Genomic DNA, 15,814 nt, shown 5'->3' with positions numbered 1-15,814 from the left:
CATGAGCTAACTATATTTAAGTCATGCAGCATTACACGGATTCTTCATCAGTAAGATAATCAGGGGTTGTTTGCATGTTTGATTGGCAAATCTGTTCTTTATTTGATCATCTATGGGAGGCTGCACAAACAGCACCATCACTCATGATACTTGCATGGTTTATGCCTATAAATATCCCAGAGGGATGCATAATGAATACAGTTATTAATGATAATTAGACGTTATTCTTTCATTAAACAATATACATAAATAGCTAAACAGCCAGATTGCTAGGCAACACAGTAAGTAGCGGTTGGAGTGGGCATGATTAGCATATTCATAATAAAGAATGTCACACGTGAACATTCTGTAGGTATTTCACATTTAGTGCGCCACAGACGGTACTGAGGAAGTTTTAGAGCTAGCAATCAATGTGCCCCCTCGAAGAAGTACGAAGACTATAACACGGTAATTATGCCTTGAAAAACACTGGCTGTACAACGGGTAACTTCCATTTGCTCTCCCCTGTGTCATTTGAACACTTCAGATGTTCCCAGGCAGGTCGGACAGTATCATGCACACGGACAGAACGCCTACAAGTAAGGTATAAATAAATGATTAAATAAGAACAAAAAGGCATACAGCTAACTCAGACTCTGCTGTGGAAAAAACAAACATACCACACAACCATGACTCGCCCATCCATTTTCTTGGGACTATGACAATTTCAACCAGACACTCCACACACTGTAACTACTATCCTCACTCAGACAGGAATCCTATAAGAGATTCCTCTGGGGCTTCCAGGGTGGAGCACGGCTTGACAATGTGCCATCATTCCTCTCGGACAGAAAACTCCCAGAAGATGCCTTGGATTTCACACAAACGGCAACAGAAAGCAGCGCACAGGCCACCGCCACGGTCGCGGCCTGCCAAGCCACTGTCAAATTAAACAGTTCCAACCATCTCTAGAGAGCTAGCCTCGCAAAGCTGGTTTTCGTACCACCCTTAACCGCTCAAAAACAAACACTGGCGCGTCGTAAACCTGAAGAAAACCTTCCTGGATCTTCCTGCAGGTCCGCTCCGGCAACATCGATCGCAGATTGTGTTTTTAAACGTTAAGTCATTACAGCACGTGTGCAAACGCAGCCCACGAGACATGTTTGTTCACAGAATGCGCTTTTAAGGAGATTAATGACTTCAATTTGGGACTTCAGCTCCCAAGAGCCCGTCTGTGCTGAAGGAGTAGAGGAAGCTGAGGGAATACAGAGATGGGGGCTGTTTCATTCCCCCTGAGGGTTACTCCTCAACAAAAAGAAGAAGAAAGAAGCCCCTCCCGGCTCCTCTCCCCCATCTGGCCCAAGGGTTCCTGTAATTACTCAAAGATTTAAGGGCAAGTGTCCGGCGTGTCATCTCTTCATGAGGGACAGGGCTAAGAAGGCCTGGTCCCTCATGTTCAACTAATCTCATTCATTCAAATTTAAGGGCAGGTGTCCGACATGGCTTTTGTTAAAAGGTTGACCACAAGGTTCGGGGTTAATGACACGCTCTCTTGGCTCCATTTGGCCCCAGTTGGCTGCGGCTCCTGTCAGTCACTCATACTTATTTTTTGCTTCCCTCTCTCTCTCTCTGCTTGTGTGTGGACGTGTGTGTGCTAGTGTGTGTGTGTGTGTGTGTGTGTGTGTGTGTGTGTGTGTGTGTGTGTGTGTGTGTGAGACAGCTCAGGGGGGAAATCTGCTGTGGGCCATATCAGATTGGACGGTAATTGGTGGCCAGCTAAGAAGGTTCACTGGTTTGCTTTGCACACGGATAATTGGCCAGTCACTTCACAAAGCACTTTGAGAGTGTGTGCTATGCCAGCTAGCTGAACTAATGAGCACTGCTGTGTGTGTGTGTGTGTGTGTGTATCTGTGTGAGGTGAGAGAACTTGAATTTTACTGTCAGTTTTGTTGAGCAAGTGTGTTTATCTGCAAATGAGCTTCATACATATTTTCCGAACACATCTGAAGACACCGCAGGCGTTTTCTTTCCCCTAAAAGAAGAAACAGAACCCCCCCCTTTAACTCATCACTCTTAATCATCCTTCCCAACTACCTCTCTATCTTATCTGCTGTCACCTGACTCTTCTTCTACCATCATCTTGCGTAACTTCGGGCTCTTATCCTCCGTCTCAATGGTGGTAGAGCTTAGAACAAGAGGTCGAGCTACTGTACGTCCCAAAGGGCTTGTACCAAGTTTAAAATGTCCCCGAAGGGGGGGGGGGGGGAACCACTGAATGCAAAGCTGCCATATTATCACCTCTTCAGTTGATATGGCCTGTTCACAGATTCATTCATAGACATTTCCCAAAAGAATCGAGACCTCAAATTATTTGAGTGAACATCATTCGAAACTTTGCAGTTTTATTTTTCCATTGCATTGAAGCCACTCAGTTCAATGTGATTAACAAGCTGGACTCCAACCTGGAAACCTTCCAGCTTCAACAACATTTAAGCTCAATTACTCCAGAATACAATAGTGCATTCAGCGCAGGAGAGAGTCCTCTCCGCTTAATAATGGTGGAGAACAATGTGTAAAGGTCCATTCGGAGCCCAAATGTTGGTTCAAATAAACTGTAAGTAGTGTTTCCCAACTGGGTGCAGGACTTTCTTCAGCTTTATTGTTCTTACTCCTCAAGGATTCTGCTTACGAGAACCCCAAAGAGAAGTTTAACCAAGCTGTACCATTTACTTTGTATTTGTGTGCGTGCATGTAAACTGTCAGTGTAGAACTGGAAATATGGATTTCTTTTTTTCATTTGAAACTGTCATTTTCTATTTACATTCACACCAGTGTTGAACCAATAAGCTGAATGCCTCACAGTGTGGAAGTGACCAGGATCCTTCTTTCTGTGTAAGGCAAGATCAGGCTTGACTTAAACATTACTTTGTAAAACAAAATGTAACCAATAAATACAGAAATAGAAATGCAGTCATTTGTTATTTATTAAAATAATGGTATCCGATACCCAATCCAGCTATTTGAGTCATCGGTAACAGTGCATCTTTATGCAACGTTATTTCATATAATGACTATTCACTTAATTCATTTTCAGAAATAGATCGATATCACGATAGAAGATTTTGACCTAACTGAGAACAGTGAACCATGACCCTTAGATCACAGCTGAGGGGAACTTAGTTAGGTTTTCTTTGGGCTTGTGCATTCACATTACACATGATGATTTGATTGATATATAAATAAATATATAAATATATTGATCATAGCAGCTTTAAATATGATTTATACAATCCCTGTCAGTACAAGGCCACGAGGTTAAAGCTACATGCTAGGGCGGCTCAGCCCAGTTATATCATTATTAGCCAGGTTAGCATATGGGAGGAAGAGAGAGTGAACATGTTCCCCCTGTATTCAATAATGCTAATTCCAGAGCTATCACAATTGCTAATCTAGCCAAGGCCTCAAGGACGGCATGCCGATCAAATCAAATTGGACAATTATCTGTTAACAAGGTTAGGACTAGAATTGGGATGGGGCACTAGAGAGAGAGAGAGAGAGAGAGAGAGAGAGAGACAGAGAGAGAGAGTGAGAGAGAGAGAGAGAGAGAGAGAGAGAGAGAGAGAGAGAGAGAGAGAGAGAGAGATAACAGAAGGGAGGCAGCAGGCAGACTGAGAGTAAGAAAGAAAAGTGATTTAATTAAGCTGTCGTGTTGTTGCAGTCCAGCCGCCAGGGGAAAGCCCTTTTCGGTTTCTTTGTCTCCTTTGATCAAAGTGTCAGTTTGAGTGGGATGGCGAGTTGCTGTGTGATATGACAGGAGCTTAGGCACAGACAAACGATACTCCTCCTCTTGGGAAGGAGAATGTACAAAAGTTGCTCTGTCATGGCACCTCTTGGAGCTCTTAATGCGAGCAAGGGCCGTGAAGGTATCTGACTAGAACAGGCAGGATGTATAATGGCTTTCTCCTCTCCCCCACTGCTGTCCACACTGCATTCAGTCCCTTACCATGTGTGCAAATGCGTGTGTGCTGCCCACCAAAGGCGGCAGCAGCAACAGATTAGGGTTTACAGAATCCACAACCAGACTGCTGATGTCCATAGATTCTTTGAGTTGGAGATAAAGAAAGAAGCGTGTTTTGTGTCCGGCTCGGCGAAACAAACAAAAATTGGAAAGTAATTTGGACAAGCAGCATCTCTATTTTCTCCAATAATTTGCCAATTATATATAGGCGAAAAAAAGGAATGTCTTGCCTTGGAGGGGAATTGCAATTACGAGAAGAGGAAATATTTGACCATGTAATAAACTGGTCACACTCTTTGTACTTAGCTCTGCGGATATTATTACTTTTTTTTGCTATTAAAAATAACTTGTGCAGCAGCGAGTAGGAGGACATATTGTGAAAAAAACAATGAAAGGATATTGACAAGCCGTCTGTATTATTTGCAGGAGGTTCTTCTTTGCATTTTATACGTTTAAGTCTCATAGAATAATCAACTCAAGGATAAACTTCTAATAGCTTATTGATTTCCTAATTTTGAATCTATTTGAGAAGTTTTTTTTAAAGTGACTTCAGATGAACACTTGTTTAAGGAGCGCTGCAGTAAGAAGGTCTTAAGAGCGACTCCTCCCTCACTACTCTCACATAAGCGCTGAATTCGGAGGGTTTATTTATCCTCATATATCTCACAGCAATATGAGTGCAAACACACATCCATAAACATCATACATATGTTTGGCAAGAAAGGCCTCTAAACCAGCATTAGTGTTTCTGAGATCAACTCGGTTGACTGAACCTAATAGTCGTTTTTAGACATTCAGCTAAAAACAAACTCTATGAGCAATAAGGTCCCACATGACCCTAAACTTTTTGTTTCTCCCGTATTTCTCACAATTAATGTAAAGGTCAGTTGCGAAAAGGTTGTGTATTTCTGTGCACCAATCAGAGCTTGACAACATTCAAATTAAAATGCATGGCAGGTTATTTGCCTGCGTTGTCAGCATTTTCCATCAAATCCACACTATGTTACATGCTCAATAAATAGTAACATAGGAGGTATTTATTCGAGACTTTAACATTAATTGTTGGTTATTTCGTCATGAAAATGGAATGTTAGTTGCATCAGATGTTGTACATTCATGGTATCACATGACATAACAACCATTTGGAACTCAACAATCAGGGAAGCTTGATAGATATCGACCCATTCAGCGAGACCACGTTTGTGCAGAATACAAAGCGGCTGCACTAACCGATGTAACCATCTGCATTGACTGAAATCAAATAATCAACCAAAGTAATTAGGATGATGGACTCACCCTCAAGGGGGCAGTAGCGAGTGACCATCTCCGGCATTAACTGCCCTTCCCTGTGTCGGCAGTACACCTCGGCGATCTGTTGCCGGCACTCCTTGCTCTTCGCCCTCGATAGAGCTGAAATTACTTCCTTCCCGCTGATCTCGCACTTCGGTGGCTCATCGTAGGTCACGCCCAGCGGCGCCGCGGTGGCCTGCCTCCTGTGTGGGTGCTGATGCCTGTGCTGTGACTGGGACTGCTGGGCCTGTGAAGCGCGGTAGTGTTGCCACGACACTTCTGCGATGCCCTGACCACCCGGGTAGGAGGCATTGTTTCCGACAGCCAGCGGCTGCTGGCCTACGGGCAGCACTTCGTTTGAGCTGCGGCCCAGACTCGGGGAGCTGTCCCGCCAGGTCTGCTGCTGGGCGTGGGCCTTCTCCTGCAGGTGCTCCCGCTGCTGCTTGCTGCTGGTGGCGCCGACAGACTGCCGGTTCGGCTGTGAGCGCGCACCAAAGTTACTGTTATCAATGTTCTCAAAGTCTTTGGGCACGGAGTTCTCGTTGTTGCTGTCCACTCTGCTTTTCTCCTTTGGCCGGTGAGAGTAATATCCATCCTGGATGAAGAGAACAACAAACAAGAAAACCAAGATCAGAATTGAACGAGCACGGTGCACATCAAATGTCGGATTAACGATCGACGCGGCGACGTACGAGTCGAGGGCGCTGCGTCGAAACGGCGAGTCACGGAATGAAGTGCCGAGTATTTAGCGTGACGACTACCAGGTGGAACCGAACCGGAGGTGAAGCGGGGGCCCCCGAGGGCTCTGCCGCTCCGTGCCATCATCAGATTAGCCCCGTTTCAATTAAATTCTCCCTCAAATGGGTCCGGCGCTCCGTAAACAGATTACCAGGAAGGGATAAAGGGCCAGAATGTGACTGTGAGTTTGTGTGGGTGTTTGGTGTTTATGCGCCTGTGTGCATTTCCTTCTTCGGCGGCGCCACATGAGAATGTGAAGAAATTGTAGTGGTGCGGCATGTGACTGGAAAAGGCTGCACTTGTCAGCACCGTGTGTCTGCATATGAGAGATAGTGTGTGTGTGTGTGTGTGTGTGTGTATGAATGTACAATTCCCCTATCTTTCCGGCAGAGTAGGCTGAAAGCAAAGGAGGGGCACAGGGGAAAGCAGAGAGAGGGGAAAGGGTAATGAGTGAAAGTGGGGACGGTCAGCAGACGGAACGCTGACACGAGGCATGAGTTCTGCTCCCAGGAAGCGCTGGCTCGCTCCAGTGAAATGTGCCACAAATGGAAAACTAAGAAAGCTGCCTGGCATGCCATGGCGCTGTTGCACACCTTGCTAGACAGCCGGGGGAAGAATGGAGCTCCCTGATGCATTTCTCCGTTTACAAGACACAGGAAAGAGGAAGGGGAGAGTGAGAGATAAGTAGAACAACGAGAGGCGGAACGGAGGCAGGAGAGGTGAGAGACACGCGGGAATCAGGTGAAATGCATTTTTTGCGAGCCGGCAGCGTGGAAATGTCTTTCCACCCCTAAAGCCAGGCCTGTTATCAGCCCATCAACCTTCCTCCTCTGCAAACACCTCGTACCGGCGCAATTACAAAAGTGGCTGCATGACACACTTTCACAGTCAAAGACAAGAGGGGGATGATATAATAGAGGCGAAACAAAGAACATAAAAAAAACAGGATGAAAAACAGAGGAGGACACAAAACAATATTGTCATTGTCAGCTCCTTTAAAGCTGCTTCCTTGGCAGAGGACAGATTTTCACAACGTTGGATACCTTTACTGGTGCGTCTCCTCTCATCTCCTCTCTCCTCCTTCTACACTCATCTCCCTCCACGCGTCTCTGACTTGTCTCGACTCCCCCCTCCCCCTCCATCCCTTCACACATCCCGACTCCGCTCTGCTCCTTTCACCTCTCATCCCTTCTGCTCAGCATCTCGCTCCCCTTCCTCCATCGTCTGTTCCCCATTTTTCGCGTTTCTCACACCTCCCTTTCTCTCTCTCCTCCCGACTTCATCTCTCCTCCCTGTCACAACCTCCCCCCTCACGCTCCCCCTCCTTGTCTTCCTCTTCTTTCTTCACGCTGCCAGTTTAAACAGACCGTGTTGTCTGAACGGCAGAACCTGCTAATCCCGCGTGTAACAGCTGCTTAGGCCGGTGATCACCTAAAAGAAATCCCTACTTGCCGAGTTTCAAAAGGGGGAACGCTTTAGAGGTCTAATCCATGCAGTGCAAGTCGCTGGATGTTTGCAGAGGTAAAATGAGTCTGTGTGCATTCGTGATTATGTGTGTACAGTGAATGATTCTGGTGGCTTTTGTGTGTGTGTGTGTGTGTTTAAGGGAAGGAGAGAGCAAGTACTCAGCAAGTGTTTGCCGTAGGGAAACGGATACTCTCGCTTCCAACTTACACAAGACACAAGTCGATGTGGGACAAAGTTAAATCAGAAAAAAAAAAATGTCCTAGTGAGCAAATGTTAAGAACAACAGCACCCGAATGTCCCTCAACCCCATTTTAACGGAACAAATCCACTTTTGCTTACAGCACATAGATAATAAATGTTAGCTGATGAAGCGTTCTCCATATTCTCAGATATTATCATTGCTACGTCTAGGATCAGAAAACTGCACCGCGGCAGTCCCTGCTGTATTTCATAGAGGAGGCGTCCCATCTCGCCTGAAATAAGGAAAGCCTCTCAAGTCAGGTGAAATGGAGATATTTATAGAAAATATAATTAGGCTTATTAAAAGGAAAAGTTTGACATTGTGGACAGGGACTTCTTAGATAGAAATATACATCATTATCATGTTAGGATAAATGACTGGGAATGGGTCTACCACCCAGCAACATTGATTCTTGTCTGTTCAAACCTCACAAACCGGCAACCAGCTGAGGGACGGCTCCAATCAAGCAATGCTGAGCTACGCCAACGAGCCACTTGCCACGGCTTTATATTTACCATACAGACAATAAGCGTATTTCTTATTATGTCAAATGTCAGGGAAAACAAGCTAAGAGTGGTGCTAAGGCCACGTATTGAATACGAGGGACTATGGTCTGTATCTAGTATCTGAACCGATAATGAGATGATATGTCTGAGCTCAGCAGGTGACACTGATTGATTGATCACATTACATGCGCAGTAATTACTCAGAGCGGCACATTGCAATGTAGAGGGGGAGAAGAAAACCCTATTTTTAGCGAGTAAAGAAAAAAGAGCCCATCAGTCACAATCAGGTGCAGGAGTGTCTTTTGTCCAACCCGACGCCACAGAACCCAGAGATATTTAATTTACAATCGCGTATATCTCAAAAGCAGCAAACTGTCACATTTGAGAAGCTGTGAGCAGCAAACGAATGAGTCATCAACAGTGACTTAACACTACTCAACTGCCTGATTAATCAATTAATCATTTTAACATTAGATTGCTGTGTTTCAAACTACTGCTTTGAAGGCATCCCAGCTGGCTATAATTGTTTTCTTTTCGGGGGGGGGGGGGGAGGCATCACAAAGATGTTGATTTCTTGCAAATTAATTGACGCGGATAAGAGCTGAGGTTAGCCCCATGTGGCCCTGCAAATGAAAATGAGTCGTAAGCCGGCACCGAGGAGATTCCTCTGGATAAACAATCTTCACACTGTGTTCCCCCCTCCTGCGAGCAAAAGACTCCGGTTGCTGTGTAGCTCTTTAATCTCAGGCACCGGGCTCTAAGCAGGAAGTGGCGGGGCACAGAATTAATAGTAGTGGCAGCCATTGAAGATAGGAGTTATGTTGGACTGCAGACGGGGAGCTGGGGGTAGCTATTGATTGTTACAGCGGATGTGTTTGCTGCTGCCTGAGAGTGTCGAGGAGGCCATGCCAGGATTGCATGGCATGTGTGCCTGTTGTACACACACACACACACACACACACACACACACACACACACACACACAGTGAGGAAAAAGAAGGGGGGTAAACGTTAAAATCATCCATCACTGGCAGGTACATTTAGAGAGAGAGGCCTGTGGGGCTGGGACTATCAGCACCCCTCCTGGGAATGGTTCAGTCCATTTCTCAATACAGAGCTGGCCCTTTCCACTTTTTCCCCATTTCCTGTGCCACAGGGGGAAATATTTCACCTGTCTTTTTTTCTCTCTCCCTCCCCTTCTCTTCAGTCTCCCCCAAACTCCTGTGCAGCAGTGAGAAGGGGGGAAAGCACATATCTCTCTCTCAGCACCTGTCCAGCTTCATCCCTCTTCTCCTCCTCCACCTCCATGGCCCACGAACCATCCCTCGCTCTGGGAAGGAAAGCAGTTCATCTAACCCCCCCCCCCCCCCCCCGCCCCCTCTCTAATGCCATCATTTACTATCCCGTGGGATGCCGAGGGAGAGCAAAGAAGCAGCACGTATCAGTTTCGCCGCCGCCCGCCTCCTTTGAGAGACATCATTCCTGCGGGGCCGAGCTGAGATAAGCTAATGCGTGAGCCGGCGGTGCGTACTCTGTCAACACCGGCTCGCGTTACGGGGCAGCCACGCAGTCGACCGCCATGTACACAAACATGCGGAAGTTCATTATGAAATCCACTCCTTCCTACCAGCTCGGTAGTCACCTCGGCACCGTGGAGGCGAGCTCCTGCTACGACCTGCCTGCCATGTGGCTAACAAGCTCAGATTAATTACCTGGACCGAATCCCTGCGATACTCTGGCATGACACGGGAGACTGATACACTGACAGACTTAGTTCCCAGCTGCTCTAGCACCTCAGGACACCTCGCGGGAGAAATGAGCCCGAGTAGACCGGGGATGACCTAAATGCTTAGTGACTTCTTAGAAGTCTTTGCTTATCGTAGCTTATCAGCAGCAGCGCTCGGCAGTGAGAGCAGCTGCGCTTTTGTGCTTTCTCAGATTCACAGTTTAGGTATCAAACACATATAAAGTATGACCAAGTAGACTGAGCTTCAGTTAAGAGTTCCAAAGGATCTAAATGAACGCGGCCCTGGAAGCTTGACACTGCAAATTAAGAAAACACATGCAAATAGATGGAACACAAGCAAATTAAGAAAACACCTTCACCAACCTGACGAACCGCGTTAACATCAGACTCACAACATGATGGAAACTGTTTCCAGGGGACGCAAAAATAGTGATGCGCTTGTTGTTGTCATGGTTTATGGCCGAGGACGCTATTATAGTGAGCTAGCTGCTATTGTGATCGCAAGATTCAGATATTATACTGATAAACAAAGCGCCAAAAATAAGCGATACGTGCCCCAAGCCGTGTCCATCACTTTGTAGCGTCCCCAATGTTTTATTTGTGTTGTGAGCTTCTTGCAATGTTTCGTCTGAGCACGCGTTATCAAAATTGGTGAAGATCTTTCTTCATTAGCTTGTGTTGTGTCATTTCTTAATCGGCAGCGTGTTGAGCTCCGAACGCTATCCGACAATAAAAACAATCACGTTGGAAACAGGAAGAAATACAGGAGGAGATTTATTTTGGATTTTATACGAGATATGTGCTCGGCTTCGCTCTCCTGGGTTTCCATCGCATTCTATCTTCTCGTTATGAATATTTCCCGAGTTGCCGCTAACCTCTTTGCTTTCTTTTTTCTCTCGCATCGTTCAATCTCTTCAATCCCCTTCTTCCTCCTCCCCCAGCTAAAACTGGAGGAATGTTGGTCACATGCATTGTAAGTGTGTACGTGTGTGCACGCGCAAATACGTGATAAGCGGTGGCTCTGAATGAACAGTGTGGCTTTGGTATGCACAGAAGCCTCTTGTTGTGTGCCCCGCAACAAGCCCCGGAGCGAGAGTGGTGAAAAGGGAGTGTGTCTTTGTGTGTGTGTGTGTGTGTGCTACAAATACCTAGAGAAGACTGACAGCAAGAACCTCTGAAAACTACTTAACGGCTTTACGTTAGGGAAATGAAATTTGGAGAAAGGATGCATTATCTGAAAAAGAAGCAAAAGTATGAAAAAAAGCCTCTCCTGTGGGACTCTTCTTAAGGGACAGATGATTGCAATCGGGGAGTTATGCTGAACAAAGATCAGAGTCTTCCAGAGAAAAGGGTCCTGGTTGCCGAGACTCCTGGGTATTCCAGAGGGCAGAGGTGACTTCGCAAGCTGCTGTTTAATTTCTCTTTCTTCTGTTGCAATTGTATGGCTTTGATGACTATATTTGCGTTCATGGATTTGGGCAGGGAGACAAAAAAACCCCCCCAGATCTCTGCCCTCCTAACCACAGACACAAGAAAGATGGAGTTCCTCTTCCTCAAACAAGTAAGCTTGTTAAACACAGCAAAGCTCCGCATGAAACACTCCACACGAAGATACATTATGAAGAAATGTGTCATCTGCAGGGGAATTTTCTTCAGTTCTTCAGAGTTCAAGACCACGGAGGAATTAAAAAAAGAAATACTTCTGCTTCCCTCACGTCATGTTTCCTTTAGAGGTCGACCCATGGTGGATTTTTAAATATCTCTGATGTAGTCTATATTGAAAAATCGTGATTTACGTCCCACGACCGTCTCCCGGTCTTGAAGTGGAAGTGCCGTTTCATGTTGTGTTAACAATTGTTTAGATTATCATCAGACGTGAATCAAACGCACACATGTATTTTCAGCACAAGCGGACCTCATTATGTGCACGTAACCTCGACGTAAAGCGGTAATCTATGTTCCCGTGAGGCTGGAATCGGTAAGCCACAAAATAAGAACTAGATAGGCTCATTTTCTTATTATTAAACATCATATTCACAGAGTAAAGTTCACTGGAGCTAAATTTAAATCCGGATCAACACAACGCAGCAGCAAGCACCAACTATCCGGCCTGCCAATATGCCATTTTCACAGCAGAGTTGACACGTCACAGTATAAAAAGCACAGGTGAAAATAATGAAAGAGTTCCTTGTAGCTGCTTCACTTTCAAGGTCATGGTACTTGTGTAAGCTGGTTCTCTGTCACAACTTACTGGGTCTCTTGATGTCCTATAACACTAAAAAAGTAATAATTTGTTCTTCCTGGCCGCCAACACCTCACGATCCCCTATAATCTTACATTATAGACCATTAGATTTCTCCCTCTTGTTTTGAATACTGAAAACCTAGGAAGTCCAGCTAATTTATCTATTGCACTACTAAGTCCCTCTGCATGCCAGCATCAGATAAATGTTTGAAATGTAAATTGGTCACTTAATGGGCCATAATTTCAACCACTGTAGAATCTGCTGCTGTGGAAATGAACCTAAGTGAGTGCTCCTGCGGAAAAATACCGTAAATGTGTTGATATCTTCTGGAACACCCCCACCACCCCCTCCTTAAATTGGATTAAGAGGAAACAGAGTTGAGAAGCGACCTCAAATAACCTCAAAGATTTATTCTTGGTGTGTACCGACAACAAGGAAACTCACACAGAGAACAATGTTTGAGCTGAAATCCCCAAAGCATGTGGCAAAAGTGAAGCCGGGCTGCCTGAGTCTCACAAGGTCTGGTTCGCCTTCTCCCCTTAAAAACCTTTACTCGGCATCCCGGCAGCTTACATAGATGGATTACTGCACACACACACATGCACACACACACACACACACCACCACACCTGCATTTGCAGACACACTTGTCCTAACGTACACACACACACACACACACCATGCTAGTCCCTTGTGAGACTGTTTTAGTGCAAGTCACATTTATCCTGGGGCCTGTGTGTGTGTGTGTGTGTGTGTGTGTGTGTGGTAATATGTGATTTCTCTGCTGTGGAGGCAGGAGAAGCCAGAACCCAGGGAGGGCATTGAGTCTGAGGGTGAGCGCCTCAGTACAGTACAAAGTACAAAATCAACTTTCCTCACAAAGACTTCCTCTATTCAATATGATATTCAAGAGCACGTTAATGTCTCCAGTCAATCCCTCACATTCATATTTCAAATAACATGAATTATATCGGAAACATGGCCTGCAAAAATAGAAATGTGTCTTAAAGCTGTGTGTATTATTACGTTTTGTCCTGTAGTGAAAGAGACATGAGAACTACGTTTGTATATAGCTATAATATTATTGATGTGTGACTCTACAGCTATCAGTTATCAGGTAAATGCAATTTATGCAATGTAAAGTAGATGCAATTTCCCACATTCTGGTGCATTCTAACAGGTTTTTAGAAGATGTTTCTTCCATATCTAATGTCTCCTGTTCCTAGAAATGAAAATAAGAATTAAATAGACCTAACATTGATATACTGACATTTTTTATAATGCCTTTGCAATAGTAGTTGTACAACTGAGTGACTACAGAATCAAAACCAGCTTTTGCACAGTGCATTGTGGCATACACCCATGGTAGCCTAAATATTAATCTGAGAGTGCATTGTTAATTTACACAAGGCTCATCTCCACCACCTTAAAAATATGACCGATTGCCAGTCCGCCATCCGCCAGACTTTTTTAAAAGGTATGGTGGCGACGCCCATGCTGAACACAATTCAGTAAACTTGTGTGTCTATTATGTGAATATATGAGGTAGTATGGACACAGTATGATTCCATCCCATTCAGCAATATATCCATAAAAATTCCCTTATGGATATGATTTAATTGTAAAATTCTCCCACTTTGGGATCCATTAATAAAGAAACAACTCCTCTAATGCACGAGCAGTTTGAAGAATCCACTTCAGTGGTGAAACAGTCAGCTGATATGCCTGAGATATCAACAGCTAGCATACCCAGCTAACCAAACCTGACATAATCAGTACAATGTTGTTGGGTTTTTTGCAATCTATTTAAAAACACGTTTCCCTGAGTGGCACCAGAGGAAAATGTCTAACGCGCCAGCTATTCATACAAACATTTTGCAAATTTGTAGTAGAGCAGAATGATGTATGCCCACTCACTCCTTAAAAACCATCTTCTTTTACCTCTCTCTTGTTCTCAACACCGCTTCCCATGCCGTGCCTTCCCGCTGGTGAACCCTGGGAGTTTCCACATGACAACAGGAATCTAAATCATATGGCTTGCATACAGTATATTAGGTCTATATCTCTAAAGGGCATGAAAGCCCTTTAACAAGCCGTGAGAAGATACTGGCAATTCTCCGACTGTGTCCCTTTTACCCCCCTCCCCTCTCGTATATTTTCCTCTGCGAATACACCCCAGAACGTTACATCTCCAGCTTTGAATGGGAGCCATCAGGCGATTTCTGAGCCATATCTCACAAGGGTATGAAAAAGTCCCCTCCTCTCTCCGCACACCTCCCTGCTCAGCCATGAAATGACACCCCTATTTAATCAATTGTGAATCATGAAATTTTGCACAAGAGACCCCTTTTCTTTGCACTTGACAGTGATTGAACTGCACAGCCATGCAATTCCATTCACCACGGCGATGAGAAGAAAAGAGAGCAGGGGAGGGGCCGCATTGTATGCATGTGTGTGTGTTTGAGAGATGAAGGTGATTTCCCTGTGACATCATGGGCCCCTGCTTGGTGGCACTGCAACAGAGGGCCCCTTTTGTGCATTGAGGCCACGTGGTCAGGCAGCATAGTGGGATCCTACAGCTGATCTATAGGGGTGCAAAGGAGGTGTGTGTGTGTGTGTGTGTGTGTGTGTGTGTGTGTGTGTGTGTGTGTGTGTGTGTCACACAGACAAAAAGCCCTTCACATAAACATTTTATAGAGGCCCCCAAAAGAACAGGGTTCAAGAATAACAGAGAACGAGGAGAGAAAGTGGGTTTTTGAGAGAGACTACAAGTGGAGGAGGGTGAAGGAGACAGAGTGAGGTGAAAGACGGAGAGAAAAAGTACAAAAAGTGGATAGGAGGAGAATGAGATAGAAAAATAAGGAAAGATGGGGGTAAAAGACCCCCTGACTAGAAAGCCCCCCTTTCCTTTCTGCATGAATGGACCGGTGGGAACGACATGTGAATGTGTGATGTAAGGTCTGTAACAAATGTGTCAGGGAACATAGCCGACATTCCGGGCATCCGTGTGACATAGCAGTGACCTGCAGCGTGACCCCGATGCAGAGGTTAGAGTGAGTCAGCGCCTTTGTGTCATGACAGGACAGAAAATGACAAGCTGCAAGATCCGTCCATTCACTGTCGTTCTTGTATAGGATGAGATGGATGTGTGTGTGTGTGTGTGTGTGTGTGTGTGTGTGTGTGTGCTTCTCTCATGTGCCAGTGTTTGAGTACAGCATGCTAATGATGTGCAAATATATCACAGTGGCGAGAGCATTGGTTTCACTTCCACAATGCAAGCACACATTCTGCCGGCAGCACAAGCCTCCAGAAGCACATTATTAAGTAACACAACTGATATCGGGAAGTGGAATACATTTTTTTTATACATATATATTTAATTTATAATTCCCTGATGAACAGATCGGCTGAAAACAAAACGTAAAAAAACCCTTTCCGATTCAGGGAGTAGTTTCCTCTATTATTGTTTTATGGTAATATATGACTAAACAACTTGGGGGTCAAAAGCTCTCAATGTGTTGTTTGTTTTGATAATTTTATGTTATATTATGGGACCGTCATTAGATCCATATTCTAATGTCGT

At 45.1% G+C, this 15,814-nt stretch overlaps 2 protein-coding genes across 6 annotated transcripts in view; one reads left to right on the top strand and one right to left on the bottom strand.

Moving 5' to 3' along the window:
* Positions 1 to 15,814, top strand: part of rps15a (ribosomal protein S15a) — a 395,439-nt gene that overhangs the window by 51,404 nt on the left and 328,221 nt on the right. The gene's annotated exons all lie outside the window — the stretch shown is intronic.
* The window catches only part of xylt1 (xylosyltransferase I), a 67,797-nt gene that overhangs the window by 26,301 nt on the left and 25,682 nt on the right, over positions 1 to 15,814 (bottom strand). The window contains exon 2 of the mRNA XM_084005858.1: positions 5,294 to 5,882. Within this exon, the coding sequence (XP_083861984.1) occupies positions 5,294 to 5,882 (589 nt within the window). The remainder of the gene's footprint in view (positions 1 to 5,293; positions 5,883 to 15,814) is intronic.

The sequence above is a fragment of the Eutrigla gurnardus genome (genome assembly GCF_963514095.1).
Source record: "Eutrigla gurnardus genome assembly, chromosome: 3".
NCBI lineage: Eukaryota > Metazoa > Chordata > Actinopteri > Perciformes > Triglidae > Eutrigla > Eutrigla gurnardus.
The sequence above is the reverse complement of the archived record's forward strand: the minus strand, read 5'-3'. Positions and strand labels throughout refer to the sequence as shown.